Consider the following 22,783-nt stretch of genomic DNA (forward strand, 5'->3'; position numbering starts at 1 on the left):
CCAAAAACAATCATCACTTTACATGCCTGTTTGCTGTCAAAAAACTTGTGTCAGCAAACAAAACAATGGATTTTCCTGCTCTCCTTTGTGTTCTTGCACAGCAGCCTTCCCTTTGCCTAGGTCATTTCAGAGATGTGTAAAACTCTCAGTAGTTTTCATCATTCTCCATATTGCCTGCAAGGGTTTACCATGCTTTTTTCTGAATGATGTGCCAATATTCTTGAGGGGATAGTCACGAATGCAATCAAGAAGACAGCAAATTTGGCTCGGTCCTGGAATTTGGGTGCAAGCAAGAGAAGAAAATCTACTTGAATAACTAAGAATTTGGTATTGTATTAATATTTTGTTTTGCTTCACAGAGAATGTCCGCTTCTTCCCTTCCCCGGGAAAGGATCCACACAGCATATTTCTTGTTGCCATTCTTCAAGGTGCAGCCATTATGGGTAAGCATGCACAAAATCTGCAATGAACAGCCATGGTTTGATGGTGTGAAACCTGAAAATATGCTCAAAAAAATTATTATTCTTCATTATATTTGGTCATAACAAAAAAAGTTGCTCACTTCCAGTTTTGAGTCTGCCACAAAATCTACCTTATAATCAATTTTATCAGGCAGTGTTATGCTCTACCTTTTTGTGGCATCACTGTATTCTCATCCATATGGGAGTCAAGTGCAAGATTCAAAGTTTTAGCTTCTAAAAGCGGTTTTCTGAATTGCTTAACACCAGTGACAGAATCATAACAGAAATTATAACTGGAGGATAAATAAATGCTTTCAGAACAAAGGTGAAAGACACCAAAAGTTTACACCAAAGCTTCAGAAAATTTTATTAAAATATTTTTAAAACATGTGCATGATACACAGAAGAAAAAATGCATTTTATTTTTAAGTAATATGATTTGAGCTGCCAACAGTATTTCTTCTTTAATAATTTTAGTACACATTTTGTCTGCTAAAATAGCAAACCTGACACAGTCAAGAAAGAAGCATTCTGTTTTTATATAAAGCAAGATTAAAATAAAAAAGATAATTGCTTCAAAACTTGGAGATTTTAAATTATGAACCTGTTACTGCAAAATGACATCTGGGGATTAGGTTGGAAAGTTGGTTTAGAAAGGCTTCTAAATCAAGCTAAATATTGTCTATAATCTACAAGCCAATCTAAGGCAATCCCATTGCACATGGAACTCATTTATCTACGTCCAGTGGTACCCAGCTGCCCAGGTGCCAAATTCATTTTGTGTAGACTACTGACAAAATTGTGGAGATGTCCCAGAAAAGAAAACCTGCAGAAAAATAATTAGCTGTGACTGTTGAGCAGATGTAGTACAAGCTCTTCATCCTCTGCCAGAGAAAGGCCAGTATCTAATGGCAAATGGGGGTCCTCCTCTTGGCTGAATTTCGCCTTCTTTCTTTTCATTTCTGCAGCTGCAGTGCTGTTGCTATAGCTTCTTTTCTTTCTTCCACTCTTATCCTCAAGTTCACTGCAGAAACAAGTCAATTAGTCTTTTTAACAACTGTGGTAATCAATATCATCATGTAATCAAACAACTCATTTTAAACAAGGCAAATTTATGTCAAGATAAGAGCAAACAAAATTACAATTCAGAAGGGTGAAGCAATAGAAGCCGATGAACTCTGAATGCCTAAATTAGAGCTGCTTTCAGGCCAAGGTGGTGGGGGATGTTCTGCTGTCTTAATTGACTCCAGTATATCAAGATATTGCTATCAGTCTTATCTAATATTTGCTGCTTATCTAATATAGAGTGACAGACTACGTGACAAAACTGATTTAGTGATGTCAGTGGACCTTGACACGCATTCAAGATCTTGTCTAAAATAAATATGCGACAAAAATAAAAATATGAGAACTGTCACTTCATTGGCTAATCCTACACTTAATATAGTTTTGATTTGGTCCACCTCATTCAAGCCACTCTTTCCCCTTCTTTCACAAGCTTTCCTTGGAAGCTATTAACCACCTGTTTGCCAGGAGAGGAATAGAAAACCCCAAATCCAGTTATTTTCCCTGGTGAATTCCTATTTCTTCTGCTGCTTTTCTTAAGACTTGAATGAATTGCCTTTTGCAGCCTTCAATCTGGACGAAACGGCTGCCTATCTGTTTTAATACTTTGCTTTCTATCACATGGCCACATGACAGCAACAGGAGGAAAGCCCAAGCTTTCACGTATATTCACGTGGTTTTTGTCCATAACAGAAAATTTGCTACAAATCATCTTCACAGAATCACAGAATCAACCAGGTTGGAAGAGACCTCAGGGATCATCGAGTCCAGCCGTTGCCCTGACACCACCCTGTCAACTAGACCATGGCACTAAGTGCCATGTCCAGTCTTTTCTTAAACACATCCAGAGATGGTGACTCCACCACCTCCCTGGGCAGCCCATTCCAATGTCTAATAACCCTTTCTGAAAAGAAATTCTTCCTAATGTCCAACCTGAACCTCCCCTGGCGAAGCTTGAGGCTGTGTCCTCTTGTCCTATCGCTAGTTGCCCGGGAGAAGAGGCCGAGCCTTTAGTCTTATCTAGTCTTATCTAAGACTAAAATAATCTAGTTAACAAAATGTATTCTAAGACATAATATCCATGTACATGGTATAGAGAGCTGGCTGCCATATCCTGCAGGGTAGAATAAGAATTCATACCAAAAAAACCAGAATGCAACCCCTCACACTCCAAACCATTCTCTCTAAACAAGTTAACTGGAACAAACCGGCATTCTCAGTTTTTCATGTTTGCATTTTAAAGAATATAACAAAAATTAAAATGGAATTTCAATGACTGAGTTTAGCTTTTTCTAAAATAGATTATTACATTTAGATTTTCAATTAAAATTTAGCAAATTTCTACCCAGAAAATTAATTTACTTCAAAAAAAAAGTTTCAACAAGAATTGTTGACTTAATTGCTTAAGTGTAAATGTAATGTTTGTGAAATGTTTTGTTCAGAAATACTGTTTAGAGACTTACCAATTAGAAACAGCACTTACTTATAACAAATAGCTCAAACGGGGGATTACTGTCCTTCGAACCAACGTGGCACAGGAACCCAATGCCCAATTCAAACCACCTTCAGCTGCCTGCCTTGTTTTCCCATGAACAGGACTAGTTACCAGTATGTGAAACGCTGGTTTCATCACTCACTGGAAACCAGCCTAGCTCAAACATTAACCTCAAAACATCACAGTTTTCAAGAAGTTCCCAAACGCTCTCTGAGAGGGATTGGCAGCACAATGCCTCCTCCTCTTCCTGGCCCGTACACTGTGCTTTCTGGCTGCCTCTCCATCGAGGCGATGGAGTAACATGAGATCTGATGGCCTTGCACTGTACTGCAGACGTGCGACCTGCCTCCCGCTCTCGTCCATCCCACCTTTCATGGAAGAACGGTGTCAATTCCTGCCTACTCATTACAGCACAGAGAGAAGAGGGAAATCCTATGAGAAACACCTTGCATTTCCACAATTAAAACAAATGAAACACTCTACCTTTATGTTGTCCTTCCCTGCCTATCCAAGAGAAATAGTGTAAAGCAACCTGATCTGGTGAGAGAGGTCCCTGCCCATGGGAGGGGGATTGGACTAGATGATCTTTAAAGGTCCCTTCCAACTCAAACCATTCTGTAATTCTATGAATAGGTGATGACGGTGCATCAAATACTTTTCCTAAAATTGAGACGTTTCAAAGGATATAGCAACTTTGTCAGCTTTGAGCTGTCATTTGTGTGCGGGTGGCTTTTCAGCGCTTGCTACCAACGTCTATTTTATTCCTTTTCTGAGGAAAGGCCTCTCTATTTCTCTCTGTAGTGCTTAAGATATTCCATAAATGCTGAAGCTATCCTGACAGCATATGAAAATACTCTGAAGCACTAAGACTTCTCACTTTTCCAACCGGCCAGTGTGGATTTGGGCTGGAGTTTCATGGTGTTCACTTTGATCAGGACAGAGTATGGGGGTTCACTTTAAAAGCTGAATGAGGCTGAAACCTCATTAAGTAAAAGCATTTTAGCTTGTTTGCAAAAGAGCCAATTATTTCTAGCACTTGAATGGACTCTGAAGTCCAGTTTGCATTCATAATTGCTTCATCTAGGACATTAGTTCAAAACATCTTAGCAATTAAAACAATGCAGAAATCTCACAAGTTATGAAATAGCAGACTTCAAATACCAAAAATTATATTTATTTTTGGAGTTTCAGAGGCCCATAGGCCTAGATGTCTGTAAGGTATAACATTTAAACAGAAAACACACTCAGAAGGAACTGTGAGATTTCTAATTTTTTCCACAAACAAAAGCACATCAACACAATTATGATTAATTTTCATTGTAAGCTTTGTGGGAAGATTATGCTGAGTCAAGCTGTTTCTTATTATTACTGAGGGATCACGGTGCTCCATTAATAGTGCAACTAAAGATGTATCTACATGTCAGCAGGTGTATTTTCACACTAATTTGACCCCTACTGGGCTGTAAACTGGAGAGGTGAACAAGGAGGAATGTATAACACAGGAGGCAGCAGCACAGCCACCAAGCAACGAAGAGAGCTAAATGCTTGTGTCTTCATGATGCACAAAAAGTGGAAGCAAAATAGTATTTGATAAAGGAAACTTAGGAAAGAAAGCAGAGAGTCATGTGGAACATGTGAATAAGATGTTCATAATTTTGAGATGCAGAGAGAAGACAGACAGTGCCTGACCGTAGAATGGTTTGGTTGGAAGGGACCATTAAAGATCAGCAAGTCCAACCCCCAACCCTGTTCCTGCAGGATGGATTTTTACCAGCGGTGGTTTGGGTGGCGTGGAGAGGGGCTGTACTACTCTGGAGGAGCAGTCAGAGATGTAGCTTTTACAAAGGGTAAAAGTGGCAGTTTTCAGTGGAAGCTGGGAAATCACCAGGAGAGATGTGTCATCATGATGACAAGGGGTATCTCATACTCCATCTGGGTGCTTCTCCTTAACTGGTTGGACAGAAAACTCTTTGAAGGAGATGTAACAGGTGTAATTCTCAGGTGCGCATGTAAAAGGACAGCTGTACGGGGATGACTTCTGAACTTATTGTCAAATGAATTCCTCCTCGGTCTCCACTGACCAAAGGCCTGTCAGCCCACCCTGCAGAGCCAATATTTTTATCGTTGGTCACTTCCCATGGACATAAATGGTCCCTTACTCCTCACAAACTGATGCACTACCAGCTGGCGTCCACAAATAGCCAAAACAAAATAAAGTTATTCTAAGGTGAACTATTTTCTAACAGAACAACGCAGTTACAAAGCAATCCCACACTTCAGATCCAAACCAAAGCCAGTGCATCTCTTCGTTTTCTATTTATAACCGTTAGAAAGCAGCATGTGCAGCTGGATTACAATTCCTTCCTTTTACCATCTGGTACAATTTAGCTTTTCAGCCACCTGAATGACCCACGTGGTCTGAAGCTGCCTGATGGAAGGATTTACTGGGACAGGCTGTGTTTACACAGGCGAGGAGGTACTAACAGTCGACTTATCAACAGGCACAGTAATTTCTGTGGTCATCGTTTGCACAGCTGTAACAACAAAGGAGGGTACTACCATTTGATAGGTAATGTTTATTACTCAAACACTAAGGCACAGTTCATGAATCCTATCCCTTAAATAAATGCCAGCATTATATGAATGGCATCTGGGAAACAGGGGATCTAACTATGATCCCGATAGCTATACACCAAAAAACTCTCTCAATTTCACTACTAAAAAATAATCTCACAAGTATGTTTTGAGGTGATACCAGGAAAAAATAGAAAGTTTTTAATTGTTAGCATTTAACTTGCTTCTGGGCTTCAAGGTATGTCTTGACAAGCTGTAACGTTTAGATTTTAAGTGCTTGAGAGTGAGCCATTTGAAACGCGCGGCCATGCAGCCAAGCTCCTGTTGTTTAAACAACATGGTACTGTGAGGTCTCTAGACAGGCTCTGCTTCAGTTAACATTTATCAGAGCTTGCTTTGGAGCCTAGGTTTACCAGCACTGCTCTGGAAACAAACCGCCCTTGACACTGAATTGCAGGCCATGAGTCAAGCTTCCAGGCTGCAATATAGCACACGTGAGCTCTTTCCCAAAGAAATGTACAGGAATAACGAATGAATCTGCTACTAAAATATACTTCAGAAAAGTTAGGAATAATTTATCCATAAATATTGGCATTTTGCTAATCAAACATGCTGTGCCACAAACCTTTTTTCCGCGTAATAAATTTTAATTCACAAGGCCATGGCAGCAATCCTAATGAAGATTAATTACTGCAGTCTCTTCCATAAAAGCCCAGTGCAGCTTCTTTCTTCCTTGCTGTCAGAATGCTACAGCACATAGAAATGGTAATGAAAATACATCGTGTTGTGCTATTTCCCTTACTGGCCATTCCACCGATGTAAATCAAAACAGCTCTAAAACTAGATTTATAAAAAACAATTGCAGGAAAAGGGACGAATAATCTACTTGTAATGAAATACCAGTGTAATAGTACTAAAAGCAAAAGACAAGTCTGTTTTGGAGCTGAAGTACCATAATCTGGAAGAAGAAAAAAAATACCTAAATGGAAACCAGACCAGCAACAGAGTATGTTTAATATTTCTTACTATTGCACGGGAAGTATACGGAAGATTTGGTGGGAAAAAGCACTCAAACCAACCACAACCATCTCACTTCTGCTCTGAGGTCAACCTTTACTTTTTGAAGGCTCTAGTGGACAACTGGCAATGGACTCGAATAAGATGTCTGGAGTTGTAACAGCACTTTTCTTCCCTGTTCCCATGGCAGACATTGCTGACCATAAAGCAGCAGTACCTGACCGAGCCCTGGCCCACTGGGAGTTTCCATTCAGTGTATTTGGGCTAAGCAATTTTAGCTTATCTTTATATACCAGTCTGAAAACTGAAACCATTCAGGGGTTGATTCTCATATGGATCAAATATCACTGCTCTGGGTTGAAACTGCTCCAGCTGCAGGTGACCGTGTCTTCAGTGAAACCATTTTGATTTGCTGTATGTCCCTCTGTCAGAGGCTTAACCTTCTCTGAAATGTGCTGCTGCCTCTGCAGGTGCTGCTAACTACCTACCTAACCCTTGCATCCATTCACTCCTCCTCAGCTTCATCTGACACTGACATTCTTTAAATCTGCTCCTCTCCTTTTCTTTTGTGTGACCACTATCATCCTCCAATTGTTGATAGTTAATTTCTGAACTGCAGGGTTTCAGTAAATACTCATCTCATTTCTCCTTCACGCAGACACTTGCTGATGACATACAACATTTTTTTCTTTTTTCCTTTTTTTTTCTTTTTTAAGGTAATTTCTGTAGCTGACAAGTTTCCAGGAACCACAGGAAGGATCTAGTCTGACCTGCAGAGCGTAGGTTACCAAATTTCACTAGGAAATTCTACCATCAGGTCCATTTCATATAGTGAGCTAGAGTATAACTATTATAAAGACTTTCATGGCATAAGAATATCACATCTCTATCAACAGCAATGCGATGTCTCAATGTTCAATTTTGCAGCTAAACAGTATGACCAAGGCCTTAAACAGAGACCTTTTACAATGTCTGCCTTACTGTGCTTTTCTGGCCATCAAAACATTAAGTTCTGGCCTTCACAAAGTCACTGATATGACCTCATTAATACATGTTAGAGGGAGCACCATGACTTTCAGATGAATCATCTCAAAAGACAATGTAATGTCAACTGCATCAAGAATCACATAAAACTTAGCAGGTCAACATCAGCATCCTGGTATAAGAAGACAGTATAAGAAACTGCAATTTGCCTATAATTTTCATAAATAAAGGAAGGTACACTGCCAAGCAGCACTGACTGCTGACATGCACACCTGTCAGCTGGTAACTGGCCATAAAATCACAAACAAAACAGTACCAGAACTAAGACATTTCTCCTTTCCCCTCATGTCCAAGATCTTTTCCGTGCTGATCTAAGAGTTAATGCCATCGGTCACACCTATTAAAGATTTAAAGAAGGTAACAATGAGGTCAGCCGTAACTTTGTTCTTCCTCAATATGTGTATTTAAAGAGGTTGAGAGATTAGAAATATCTGAAACGCAATTTGACTGCAAAATGAATATTTAAGAAATCCAGCTGCTTTTCTTCCACCTTATTCGATACACTTAAATTTTTCACCTCATTAACAATTTACATTGATAGCCTTAAACCAAATATGATGAATGTTGCTAGATATACAAAAATTAATCTCATATTACATGCTTGGAGTCATTAATTACTCTGCTTGTAGAGGTATGGCTGGAAGGTAATTTTATTCAAAGGCAAATTTAACTCATAACTTGTATAGCTCCTCCAATTTAAAAAAAAAATGCTGGGGGGAGAGGGAGAAAAGATTAACAACATTTTTGACTTCTTTAAAAATAGACTATCTGTCCATAGTTTAAGACTGTTGAAGGAAGATACCCTAGGTCTCACATACTTGCTTTGAATGCTTCCTTTTGGAAGCATTTTTTTCCCCTTAAAGCAAGTAGCAGCTAGTATACCCCAACATATTTCTATTTTAATTCAACACTTGGAGCAAAATCTCTGAATTTTGGAAATATAAAACAGAATAGAGTTGTATTTTCTAACCTCAAAGCCTATTTTCACTCTGCGCTACCCTCGGTTGATTTGTTTTTGTTAAAATCATTAGGTCAATATTTCCCAGACCCAAGAGCAACTCATCATACAATTCAGTGACAGCTCTAAGAGAGGTGCATGAGGCATGAGTGTTGATTTAACAGAAACCCCTCCTTCCCACTGGCAGTAAGATTTCTTGCCTGTTCTTGTATTTATTCTTCTTGACCCACCAGATCCCCATCATCCTCCCTCCTCCTTTCATGCATACATCCCCTCTACCCCTTTCTTCCCTCACGCAAAATCAATACCACTTCTTCACGGCCTTACGCTCACCACCAGCCTCTTCAGCTACCACCTTCCTTTACCCATAGGCTTACTGGTCATTCAAATTCTCTTGCTTTTTTTGACCTCCTCTTTTTACAGCCCTAAATTTATTTCCTTCACCACATCTTCCTCTTTCAGTTGTGCCTCTGCTTTCACAAAAGCCTTCTAAGGGGTGCTCAGAGCACCTCTAGTGTCCAGACACACCTACACTGAGCCTCAAAGCTGACTTCAGGGCTAGAGAACAGACCACTACATTTTCCACCCACACATACCTAAAAGAAACATGGCTTCATCAACGCTGCCTACTGGAAACAGTCCTTGGCCTGTCCTACCACACCGAAAGATGCTGAGACATTGCCCAGAAGAGCTCTAGTTGGCACCATCTGAAGTCACAGCAGTTGTGGACAGTACAGACAATCATGTGCCAGTACTTAAACCTGCACCCTGGCCAAATCCATTTAGCCTGTAAAGACAGGACTGATGTTCCCTTGCCAGGCCCAAACCAGCATGGGATTAACCGCCACATGCTGCACTGCACACCAGAGCCATAAATGGCTCTTTATTCTGACACACTCCTTTCAGGCATTCCTGGAAATGTAATTTTATCCTGGACCCTGTCATCTTCCAAATCTATCTATTGGCACATTGTCACCCACTGCTCTTGCCCTCACGAGCATCTCACAGTTTTTCACTCTCCTCTTCCTTTTGCTTACCTGCCCTGGCTGTTCTCACCACTCATTTCAATTTAATTACTATCCTTAGCAATCACTGACAAATCCACTCCTGGCCTGTCCCCAGCTATAATATAATACCGGTGTCTCTGCTATCTGCTTCTGGAAATCGCTGCTGATAATAAAGTAAAAACTGTGGTCTTTGATGTTGCAGGTTTATCTGTAATACTCTTCCCATCGGAGCAGTGCCTAAACTGATGTGGCCTCTTGTAGAAAGCTCTGAATGTCAGATCTAGCTAGGCTGTTTGAACCTGCTCTTTGGGACCTTGTTAACTCCCATTCAGCTTAAATGCTGGAGAAGAACTTGAAGCAATTTGACTCACTTTCTAAATTTAAGTCCTCTTGCCTTCTTAACAAAGGCTGCAAACATCTACTATCCATTGCCCTGGAGCAGTTTGTGAAGAACTGCAGCCCGTGGGAAGAACTCACATTGGAGAAGTTCATGGAGGACTGTCTTCCACGGGAGGGGCTCCACGCTGGAGCAGAGGAGTAGTGTGAGGAGTCCTCCCCCTGAGGAGGAAGTAGCGGCAGAGACAATGTGTGATGAACTGACCCCAATCCCCATTCCCCGTCCCTGTGCGCCGCTGTGGGGGGAGGAGGTAGAGAAAATCATGAGTGCAGTTGATACAAGAAGACGGGAGGGGTGGGAGGAAGGTGTTTTTAAGATTTGGTTTTATTTCTCATTACCCTACTCTGATTTGACTGTCAATATATTAAATTAATTTTTCCCCGAGTTGAGTCTGCTTTGCTGGTGATGGTAATTGGTGAGTGATTTCTCCCTGTCCTTATCCTGACCCAAGAGCCTTTTGTTATATTTTCTCTCCCCTGTCCAGCTGAGGAGGGGAGTGATAGAGTGGCTTTGGTGGGCACCTGGCATCCAGCCAGGGTCAACCCATCACAGAAACACATGAAGCCTCCAGGGAATTGGTCAAGGTTTTTGCATGTGGAACAGTCTCACCAAGATCCCTTCAACATTGACTCAAAAATCTTTCTCATACAGCTTCACAAGAGAAAATGATAGCCTTTAGCACAGATTTCTGTTCTGCATCTACCTCACAAACAAACTCAAATATTAAGTCCCAGGAGCAAGAGGACAACTGCAAAATAAGTTCCTAACATATAAACAACACTGTTTCTAATAAAACATGAACATGTCAAAATGAACGTTGAAGATGTGTACATACCTACAGCTGTCTTCACTTTCTGAATCCTGCTCTTCATCAGAATCTTTGTATTTATCAGGGTCTGGAAGAGTACTTGGATCAAACTCTTCTTCACTTCCACTGTGAGCGAGAAAGGCCACTGTTTCCTCTTCAGCCTGCCAGGTGACAAATGGAGAGTTACAAGACAAGCAAACAAGTCCATGTTCCTTGCCGCAACCTCATTAATAGGGATGTTGTAACAAAAACCATTGCCCTCAACAGCGGTCAAAAGCCACCACTATTATAGCCAGGAAAACAGAATCGTTTCTGTTATCATCAGTGTCCTCTTCCAAGGCTGTCGGTTAAAGGTTCAAGAAATATTATTCAAAAAGGAAGCACAAGGATTTAGATTCAAATTCTACCTTCCCAGTATCGTTATCTTAAATCTACCACATCTAAGAGAGATTCAGGCAGCAACTAATCAACAGTCATCTGAGAGCAAGTGTTTAAGTAATACGAAGCTTTTCTGTCTCTCAGAAACACACTGGCAAAGAGATACGAGCTTGTGGACACATTAATCACTGCTGTAAGGTGTATTTCATGAAATACTCTGAGTTAAAACTCATCCAGGTGTCCTTGCAGGTAAAAAACAAAATGCTGCTTAAGCTGAATTAACTGCTCTAAGGGAGTGCCAGCCACCCACTGCAAGTGATGCATGTCCTTCAGGCTCCCTCCCAGGCACCCCCATCCCTCCTCCCTGGGGCCCAGCTTCCCTCCGTTCCCGCAGCACATCTCGGGACGGGCTGCTGGAGTTGGCCAGTTTCCCCAGGGTGCAGGAATGCCTCGCCAATTCCTTAACAAAGAGGGCACAGAAGATGCTGTTCCATAAAAGTCTTGGATAATATAATAAAGCTGATTGCTTTTGCAGATATAGGTTCTATTCCACGCAGTCCTGAACTGATGGCACCACTTTTGTAAATTTTTTGCTAACAAGCACCAAGAAAGCAGATGGACTGGAGGGCATATGCAATTGTATATGCACACAAAAATGCAAACAAAAAGCTCACAGGCATTTCTAATCAATGCGAAGCCTAGATCCATGCATATTTATGCTGAAAAGCAAAAACAAATGCAAAGAATCTATAATCAGACATCGCTACCTTTTGTTTACATATCTAATCAACAGGCACACAGCTGAGTTTCCAAAACAGTACTCATTTAAATGATCCTTCATTCTACGAATAACTTCACATCATTAAATGTTTAAAGTTCATTTTTGCTCTGATTTTTCACGATTTCCATCTATCACCAGGTTTTAAAAGAACACTGTCCTTATGTGCACACACCTCACCACAATAAAAATAATTTTAAAAGAAACCAAAACCAAACAAAAACCATACCAAAGGTCCCTTTTATATCTCCATATAAGCGTGAGGGAAAGGGAATGAGCTGGTGAAGGGTAAAATTAGTCACCACTGCAGGTGTCCCTTATTGTTTGTCCAGTGACACTTCTGCAGTGCACTGAAAGCAAGAAGAAGAAAGGGATAAAAGCCAGATTTTCAATCAGAAAGCAGAAGAAAAAGATACTAAACACACATTTTGTTCTTGACTATTTTGAAACACTAGTAAAGGTAATCGTATATCTGGGTGTATAATATTTCACAACAAAGTTCGTTTTGGTTTTGTGGGGATTTTTTTAAGTACTTTTTTGCTTACAAAAAATATCTTCTAGCTCATCTTTTAGTACAACATTACAGAGCACTACTAACTCAACAGAAAACTGTTTTGAAGGTCCCCTTTTTGTTAATGAATTCCCATATTTGAAAAGTATTCTGCATTAAATTATAGCTTATTTCAATTTCTTTAAACATTAAATATTTCCTCTTTACTTGTCCCTCCTATTGCATCTATTCTTTCAATACAACTGGTGCATACCAATTATATATTTTTTTTAAAAAAGAGAAGTAGTATTCAAAGCTGCCGTATGGAACAAAGTCTTTTTTAATATGTATGTGTGACACTATGCAACAGAATTCTGTAACACTAACATCTACTGGCAGTCATCTTTTAAGGCTTGGGCTATTCATTCATATTCTCGGTTATATCAGTAAAATGTTGAGACTGCATTGTTTCCTAAGTTTTGCCATTTATATATGCACATATGAGACAATTACACACACATAGATCAAACATTTGCTTTCATTACACATTCGTATTCATTTTTTCCAGCAGAAAATTTGCAGAGATGTGTTCAAGGTGATGCTTGCTGTAACAAAAGAAATAATTGGCAAAGATGCTTCTTTAATTCATCAGGAATCACGATGTTGTATTTCTTATAAGTATCACGGGCTACATATTCATTAAAATATTCGTTAAGAGACTGAAATTGTTAAGAACTTGAACATAAACATTTATCATCCACAGCTGAACAACAGAAGCTCATTATTTTTCCCCTCTTGCTTCAAATTGGTATCAGCCAGTCAGGAAGAAGAAATCTTGTGACTTAACTTCACATTCCTCACCCCAAGAGCTGGAGAAAAAAAGTAAAAACATGATTCAAGAGAACACTTGTAGAAGTTCTCCAGATACAAAGAGGATGTGATTTACAGACTCAGGATTAGATCCTTCCTAAGGCAATCGCTATCAAAGAAGAGATTAACTGAAGAACAGATTTTGACCACCTGCACTTTATGTCTCATGTCAGCCACAATGTGCTTTGCAGTGTGTATTTATTACAAAGTTCAGCGGTGGAAGGAAACCCATTCAGACATCAAATTAGGCCAGTCAGGAGAACAGGATTCAGCGGCAATCACCTTGCTGTTTTCATTCTGCTCACGGGGGACAAGCTCTCTCTTTTTATACCAGATTGGCCCATGTATTTTGCAATCTAGTTCCATAGAAACTTTGCAAGAAGACTTTCAGTTTGAACATGGCATTGAGATGAAACCATTCCTGCATTCACATAGTCTCCCTCTGAGGCGTAAGAAGATTCTTCTTATGCAAACTCAACTTTTGAGAAAAATTCAGCAAAATTTCTGTGCTGGAGGTTTTGGAAACCTCACTGCCTTCAACCTTCCACACTGTACCAAGTCAACAATGATCACACTCTACCTTACTGTAGTCATTTTGGAAACACACATCAGATGAAGCAAACGGGGCAGGTTCCGCCAGAGCGTTTGCACTGCTTCTTGACAGAATACCTCCAATTCAACTTCTAGTTGTCTTTGTTACAAGACGTAACGACAACTTCCTCTCTTCATAAAGAAGGCTGAATGGCTGGTGGAGTTTAGGTAAATGTGTTAGGCATGCTAAGAGACGCTTAAAATGAAGAAATTTATGTACCTTTTTTAAGAAAACAGACACTCAAGGGACTCAAATGTTCAAAATAGCAGAATGATGTCTCATTTTTACCAGGCATTACGCACTCAGATGAAAATTACCTATTACCATCAGATAAAAAGGGAGAACTGAAAAAACATTCCATGAAAACCGGCACATAAATAAAAAATGATGTATTTTCCAAGACTTAATTTATAGAATACATATTTATTATGGTATTTCATTTATATCTAATTTAATAGATACTTCTTTTTTATCCAATTAAATTGTCTGGGGTTGCAATTTTTATGTTCAACCCTTTAAGCAATTTATCGGTTCCTAGCAACCAGGTTGAAGGGGGAGAAATAATTGTTTTGGCACTAAAAAAAAGCACAGTGGGTGAATATTTCTGATAAGCTAAAAACAAAACCTTTACCATTTGTTTAGAAGTTGATCAGACTTGATCTGAGTCCATCAATGGTCATACTTACACAATATTCAGTTCCTTTTGAGATATGCCACCCTTTAGCTTTTGCTAATAATATGGCCTCTCCCAGTAAGTGGTGTTTGTGATTTTAATGCTAAGAAAAGCTAAGCTTTAAATACTGCTAGGAGGTTACCCTACACAAGTACACGACTTTTAAAAATTTAGCATATTACAGCTCATATAAAAGGATATTTAAAAATATAATCCCTTTCATGATCTGACAGCATTCCAAATTTTATTAATTTTCTTCTTTTTCAGATAAATTATTTTTCAGATAAAAATGGGAGCTGTTTCTGCATCATGTTTGTGATGGAACACATTCACAAACAGAGAGGTTTTGTATCATTTCCTTTAAAACATCTTACTCTGGATTCACCTGATCGTCTCGCAGGTTTTTTTCTTCACAGCCTGTACCCCCAACCCACAACACTGTGTCCCCCAGCTGATGCATGGTTGCTCTGATATTTCATCATCTGTATTGCCCCAAAGGAATACAGCTGTTCTGGCAGTTCACAAATAGAAATACAGCCTTTGATGTAGTTGCAGTGTTTGATCCAACAGTTGCTTTGAAGATCAAGACCACAGCCTTAGACGATACTGAAAACTGACTGAGAGCCAGTGGAGCAAACCAAGTGCTGATCTGACATACAAACAGCTGTCTAAACCATGACGAAATTGGACAACTACACTCCATACCATCTAACGCTCATCAGTAGCCTTCAAATCCAGACATAGAAAGCATCAGCTCCACTGAGAGAAGGATCTTGCAAGCTAAGAGGTGAAAGGCAACCTTTCGACCACATTCCTAAGATGTGTGCAGTGGTGTTTAAGGTTAACCTTCACGAACTGTGACCAAGTCATGCAAGCTTTCTTCCTGTTGTCGTCTACCCTTTGTCATCTGCATCAATATTGAACATTAATTCTAATAGGTGACATACATGTCCATTCCACAACTGGTTTTGCCACGCCGCCTAGGCTTGTTTCTTCTTATGGATAAGTAGGAAGTGATCTACAAAAGGGTGGGAAGAGCAGAGAACAGGTTGTTGCTGCAGGACTTTCTGTTCTCTTGATCTGAAGCACACAGATGAATCATAGAATACCAGGTTGGAAGGGACCTCAAGGATCATCTGGTCCAACCAGATGCATTCAAGGCACACCACAGAAAGGAGCTGATGTGGACACAGACAGGGTCAACTGTTTCAGAAGGACTGGCCAAGCTCCATGGGTCTGGCCAGAAAGGCTGGTAACCAAAAATTGGTGGTCAAACCACGACACCAAGGTTGCAGGTTAGTCAGACAGACATAGCCTTTGCACTAAGACAATCTAACTGATCTTCAGGCTCTGGAAGGAGTCAGCCATAGCTCCTGGTTTTCACATCACTTTATAGAACATCATTCTTGGTTTTCAGTAGAAGGGACAGATAACTCTTAGCTTCATCTTCAAATCATTCGCCCGTCCCAATCACTAGCAGTCACACCAAGGTTCAATTTCATCCAGTCATTCTTTATTTCTTTTTAAGCAATCTGACATCTTAAATAATACAATTAGCCTAGTTTAGCCAGCAGAATCTTGCTTTTACCAATGGTCTCAAATAATGTACATGAAAATACTTAATTTACTTTCTTGGCATGTCTAAATGCCCCACATTTTATGGTCAGTGAATGGGTAAGCGTGTGTTCCAAACTAGCACGCACTGATGCATAGATACTGACATTCAGTTTGCTGTGTAACTATAGCAAAGCAATTTGTGCTGGAAATGGCTCCTGCCACAAGCGCAGTTCAGAACCATTGAAAACACAAAATTGCAGAATTTTCCACACATTCACGTCTTGCTTTTTTTATATTAGTAAAGCTTCTGTCATTTTCATAGTAGTAAGTATATATTTTATCTGTAGACTTGATCTCTACAAAGTACTTATAGTCCATACAAGAATTAACAGCAACATAATGAATGCATATAGAGAAAGATAATATAATCTGGTAAACTTACGATTACAAACTCATCTACCTCAAAATGAAATGCTGAGAATTTCTAAATCTACTTTTTTTTAAATGTATTTGCTCTTATCTGCATTTGAATTATAATAGATACGTCTCACAACCAGTCCTTACGCTTTCCATTTTTTGATTTCCTCTTATAAGACCCGTGTGGAATTCTTACTGTAAAGACAAGATTCTTCAAGTCACTAGCCACAATTATTGATGTGATTTTAACAAAAGGGCAGACTAAGATAATTCTGGTGGGAAAGGTCAGGATAAAACAACTAAACTGTTAACTTAAATATAATTCATGTTACAGACATGAAAATACAACTTAAAAGAAATGAATTTACTAGGTGGGTAGCACCAGAAGCAAAATATGCACTGGAATATATGAAATTTTGACAAGCAGAAGGGTTTAACCTACTGCATATATTGATTTTAGAGACTTCTTGTACACAGATTTCACAGGAGTGCAAGCTAATGGTTCCAGTGTAATGAAACATGGGCATAAGCACACAGTTGGTTTATTTGCCATAACAGATCAAACCTAGGATCTTTAGTATCATAAACAAAGTCTCCAGCACTTGAGTTAACAGAGTAGTAGCTTCATCTCTGGCATATAAAGATTCCTGCACCCGCCATGCCAGCAGCTAGACAGAGATGCTACCATGCACGCTAAATCCCTGTCTGAAACAAAATTGATTTAAAGTATTTAATAATGCAAAGGCTTCAAACCAGAAAAGTCTAAACAATTTTTATTTTGAAATCTTTCTAATGCTAGGTTGTCAGGTATCATTTTGCTTGCAAGTGAGCAAGTAGTACAGGAAAAAAAAAAAAAGGGTTTTATTCACTGTGCCTTAAAAAAAAATAAATTAATAAAACAAAGTCTGGGAGAATTAAACATGCCAGACATGTCCACAAGTCTAAGCTCCTCTCAGAAAAAAACAGAAAACCACAATGCAGAACGCTTTTTAAACTTATATTCTCCACACATAATCCTTGGACTCTCTCTTTACACTCCCTCTTTCTCTCCACTTTTAGGTTCACAGCAGTCATGGCTGTCAGTTCAAATACAGAAAGTAATTCTCCAAAGTAGTCTCTGTGTTCAAACATTTCACCACATCAGGCTTCTCCGGGGAACCTCAGCATATGTCCACAGAGACAGTGCCTACACAAGAGAATTTTCTCTGTATCGCTTCCTGGCACTTTTGAACAAGCCTGAAGGAGCTGCATCCTCTGCCGCGATGCAGCAGAGGTGTCCCACCACCACCGCTACACACAGCGCAGGCTGGGAGCAGAGACCACTCTTTGCTTAGCGACTGGTGTATTTTCCAAGAACGAACAGATCAACGTCAGCAGTGACATGAAATAATCAGAATAGAAACCTCTTAAGTCACATAATTCTGTAAACTGGTTAGTTCTCTTTTTATTGAAACAACTGATTTGTATTCAGTGCATGAGAAACAGCAGCACTGGCATTGAGCGCCTGTCCTACAACAAGACTTCCATGTTTTCACTGTACTGCTTAAGTCACGTACTCTAAATGCTTGTACAAAATACCTATGTAAAATAGCACATTTACAGGGAGAAAAATATGAATCAAATTAATTCCTTGCAGTGAAAGTTATTTTAACTGCTACTGGTGCTTTTACATACAGAACTGGGAAAAGAAATCCAGAAGCAGCATTGCTGCTCACGGCACTGACTCAATTGCTTGCTGTGAGAACAAGACCTTGTCTGCCCTCATTCAGGATCTATTTATCAGCAGCAATAGATTCACATTTGTTCAAATATGCAAAAAAGTAACCAGTAAATCAGAAAGTGCCTCATGGATGCTGCACACTTGCAAGGTCATTTATTACTAATTTTTTTGTTGTTGTCAAATCCACCTTCCCAAGCCATGAATCCCTTTTTACAAAATTTTGCAAAAGACAGCTCCCAGCCCAAAGAGCATGAGGATTAAGTAGCAGACATGAGAGAACAGACAAATACAGCCTGATGAAGGACAAGGAAGCAAGTTGTCTGGGGAAGATTATGAGCAATGGGCATGACACAGCAGGAGACCTGCCCTCTCCTATTTTCACAGTCATTGTTGCAAAGGGGATCCTGGATGAAGAAACTGAAAAAGCTTCTGAGGTAGACTAGCAGCCATCCACAAGCAGCTTTTGTTAAGTGTGAGGAAACGCTGAGGCCAAAAAAAAATATCAAGGTGGTGTTTGAAAAAGAAGCAAGTGGGCAATAACCAGCGAGAGCTAAGCTCTTGATAGCACTCGATAGGTAACTTTGCAGCAGCATTTTGAATAGATACTAATGGAGCAAAGTGGCATTCGTGAAGGAAGGCGGAGAAGACACTGCAGAAGTCAAGACAGAAAATCATATCCCCTGATAACAATTTTATCTATGTGTATGAATAGGAAATACATGTCTTAGAAACGCCAAGTAGGAAGAACAAGGAAGACTTATATGAGGCAAGATCTTTTAGACCAACTAATTGAAAGAAACACAATTTTTCAGGTCTAAAATAACGTAAAGCAACTTCTAAGCAAAAAAAAAAAAACAACAAACAAATTAAGAATAATTGCTGAGAGTTAGTGTTACTTGGAGAATTGAGAGAAAATGTAACATCATGTGTGCAGTAGGGCTGGGGAATGTTAGTACAGGGAGAAGCTACAGAAGGGTTCTCTTCAGGAAAGACAGAGCATGTAATTTATCACCTGTGGAAAACGAAGGGACAAAAGAAGGATTAAGAAGGATTTAGATAAGCACCAGGAAGTGACCATGGTGATGTTAAGGCAGAGGGTAAAGTGAGACATAGTGGTAATACTCACAGTGACCATGAAAGCATATAGCAAAGAAGGTTGAACTTCTTTCTTGCAAATTGCCTAATCCATGAAATGTCAGCTAAGATTTTAATTTGGACAGAAAGGTAGAGCTGGAGTAGAGAGACTGAGATAAGACTCATTAGTACAGATATGAATTTGTATTCACGGACAGGATTTATCCACAGATAAGAGGAGGAAAAAAAGCAAAAGGCAGAGCTGTGCAAAACATTGTCAAAGAAGGAGACTGAAGACAATGAGATTCCTGAAATTATGAAGGAGGAACTGCTAGAGAAGACAGACACCAGAACAGAGGGTGCTCACATCTGCAAATCCCCTAAAAATTGGAGAAGATATGGAAAGGCCAAGTGAACAACCAACAAGTGAGAGGAAGGCTGATTAACGTCAGGGCTCTCAGAGAAGAGGAGCTGTATAAGAGAGAAATCAGAGAGCAGGTGCTGAAGAACAGGATGGATGATGTCTATTGAGTAGAACAGAAACATGTCTACATGTGCAAATGAATAGAATGGCATGAAGAAACGTGGCAGCTTGAAAAGTACGAAAGGCCAGTGTGGAAGTGGGAATCATAGAATCATTCTGGTTAGTAAGGACCTTTAAAGATCATCAGGTCCAACCGTTAACCTAACACTGCCAAGTCCACCACTAAACCATGTCCCTAAGCACCACATTTACACATCTTTTAAATGCCTCCAGGGATGGTGACTCAACCACTTCCCTGGGCAGCCTGTTCCAATGTTTGATAACCCTTTCAGTGAAGAAATTTTTCCTGATATCCAACTTGAACCTCCCCCGGCACAACTTGAGGCCAGTTCCTCTCATCCTATCGCTTGTTACCTGGGAGAAGAGACCGACACCCACCTCGCTACAACCTCCTTTCAGGTAGTTGTAGACAGCGATAAGGTCTCCCCTCAGCCTCCTTTTCTCCAGACTAGATCATCAAAGATGAACAGGGAAGAACCGTAAGGCAAAGGTGAGAAGGCCAAAGAGAGGAAGACTATCAAGAGAAGATCTGATGGAGGTGACAGAGTGATGACACAGGAAACCAAGTTGGAGAGAAGAGCTGACTGAAGCCATTTTAAAAATGGGAAAGAGTAGGAAAGGGGAAGAGTAAGAAGGCATGAGAACAGCACTGGAGCTGATTGGGAAGGAGGCAGAAAAACAGTGAAGAGAGAGAAGAGCTATCAGCAGGTGCAGAGGAATTAAATCAACAACAGCAAACAGAACTAGGGAACATGTGGCTAAGCACCTGAAGGCACTTTTTCACATGGCAAGTGGCAAAGCCATGAATGTTTTGCCAAAGAATACAGAAGGTGTAAAGAGTTTACATGGGCTTAAAAAGTAGGTACGTAGGTAACTAATAAAAATCTATCAAGGGATAGTAAGTACAGCAGTGTTGTGTCTTTGCCCCTGAAAGTCCCTGAGCTGCAGATCTCTTCAGCCAGCGAGCATAACAAGATCACAGTTTGACAACTTCTCTGCAGGTACGACTGCAGATTTTCCTGCTAACCAACTAGAAATAACTGCCAGATCTGACACAGAGAAGGGAAGAAGGTGGCCCTCATTTCAATATGTTGGCGTTTATGGAAGCAATTTTTTTCCACTGCTATACTGCTTTCTATTAGTCTTTTAGGGCTCCTCATACAAATATCGTAGTTTATTGAATGAATCTGGCGAAGAAGACTATCATCTGATTCTCAGCCCAAGAACAAAATGTTTGAAACAATGCAGTGAGGGGAAAATTGAAAGTTGAGGCAACTTTCTATCAAAATCCTAAGCCTGTGCCTAATTATATTCATTAAATATATCAATGGTGATCATATGCAATGGGTCATTAAGGAACACACACTGTACTACCTCAAACAGTCTTTGGGTTTTGTACTGCTGCCAAAATGTTTTACCCTATTGCCAGTAACTGAGTAACAACTTCTAGTTTTAGTAATTGAAATACAAGTGGTATACAAATCTAAGAGTCGAAGACTTGGCACTCATCTGTAGGTGTAATTAGCATATTATAGATTTCTAACTGACTTCTCGCTACTCCCCTAAAGTCCATACTTGTAGCAAATCAGTCTCAGATATGCTGTAACCATTGAAGGCATATTTACAAATTTTAACCTAGGAAATTGCAATTTTCAGCTAAGGACATATTATACCTTACAGTTGTTCATTCGCTTGCCTGTTCATTTCAACAACATCTAAAAAATCTTTATACTGCATAAATAATGTATTATATCCATAACAACAGGATACAGTACACTGTATGATTGATTACCTTGGCATTTAGCTCTTGTGGGAATAGCTTTTGTGAAACACAGCTCTATTGAACTCCCAGAAAATTGCATTTTGGTAAAATTGTCTGAACAATCAAACTCCAGGTATGGCTAGACATAATGCTATTAACATTGCACAGGCAGGTACAAACTTGAACTTTTCATACTCTACCAAAACAATGGTATTTTACATTTGTTTCTTGAGGAATCAGAGATAGCGAAGTCAAGGTGGATCAATTTAAATCAGTGCTTTAAATCACTAATTATAATGCTGATTAAAATCAGCAGACTTTTAATTCACACAGTGGTGCTGCTACTTTTGTTTTTATTTCAGTATTCTGAAGCACAGTTGTTTTACACTGGACTTTACACAAAATTTGGTACTATTTTATACTAGCTATTTAGGTCCCAATTTTTCCTTTTCCATTTTTCTTTTCCATAATAACCTTAGCAAACTATAAAAGAGCCATCACTTATTTGCCACGTGATTAGTATTCATTTTTGAATCATGGTTAGTGTCAAGTTGACTCTTATTCCATCTGAAATTGAAACAGATCTCAACCAGAATTTTAATTATTTTCTAAAATATATATCTTACATATATTATTTGAAAGCTACTAATTAATAGTTTAAGTAGAACCATCTCAAATACAGCAGATACACAGAAGAAAAATGAAGTTAATCCAAGCAGGTGCTGTATTATAAATTTAATATTTATGAAGGTATACACTCTTTGTTGCTAACAAAATTTACTACTTCTGAGCATCCTATCTTCTGAGATTTTGGTATGGCTAACAACCCCAAACATAATTTATATTCACAGACTGAAAGAGGACGGTAAGAATAAACGAAGATAACCAGTTCCTCAAATCCTAATACATTTTTTCAACCTTTAACTGCACATTGAATTGAACTTACCAAATATATCTAAATCAAAAAAATATTATTTCAGAACCAGGAAAAGATACAACTTTTTATGACAACACAGTTAACTTTCACAGTTAATGACTGTTCTCTAAATCACATCACTATCCGAAACTTTATCAGCAACTTTATTTCTTGAATTGTTTATTT

General features: G+C 39.3%; 1 protein-coding gene across 1 annotated transcript in view; it reads right to left on the reverse strand.

Annotated features, from left to right (window-relative positions):
* Window positions 1-803: 803 nt before the first annotated feature.
* The window catches only part of DDX10 (DEAD-box helicase 10), a 219,636-nt gene continuing 197,656 nt past the window's right edge, over window positions 804-22,783 (reverse strand). Inside the window, exons 17-18 of the mRNA XM_068424731.1 lie at window positions 10,854-10,987; window positions 804-1,485 (exon numbers count right to left, since the gene is read on the reverse strand). Coding sequence (XP_068280832.1) covers window positions 1,302-1,485; window positions 10,854-10,987 — 318 coding nt within the window. The 3' untranslated portion in view covers window positions 804-1,301. The remainder of the gene's footprint in view (window positions 1,486-10,853; window positions 10,988-22,783) is intronic.

The sequence above is a fragment of the Nyctibius grandis genome, chromosome 2, assembly GCF_013368605.1.
Source record: "Nyctibius grandis isolate bNycGra1 chromosome 2, bNycGra1.pri, whole genome shotgun sequence".
NCBI classification, from domain to species: domain Eukaryota; kingdom Metazoa; phylum Chordata; class Aves; order Nyctibiiformes; family Nyctibiidae; genus Nyctibius; species Nyctibius grandis.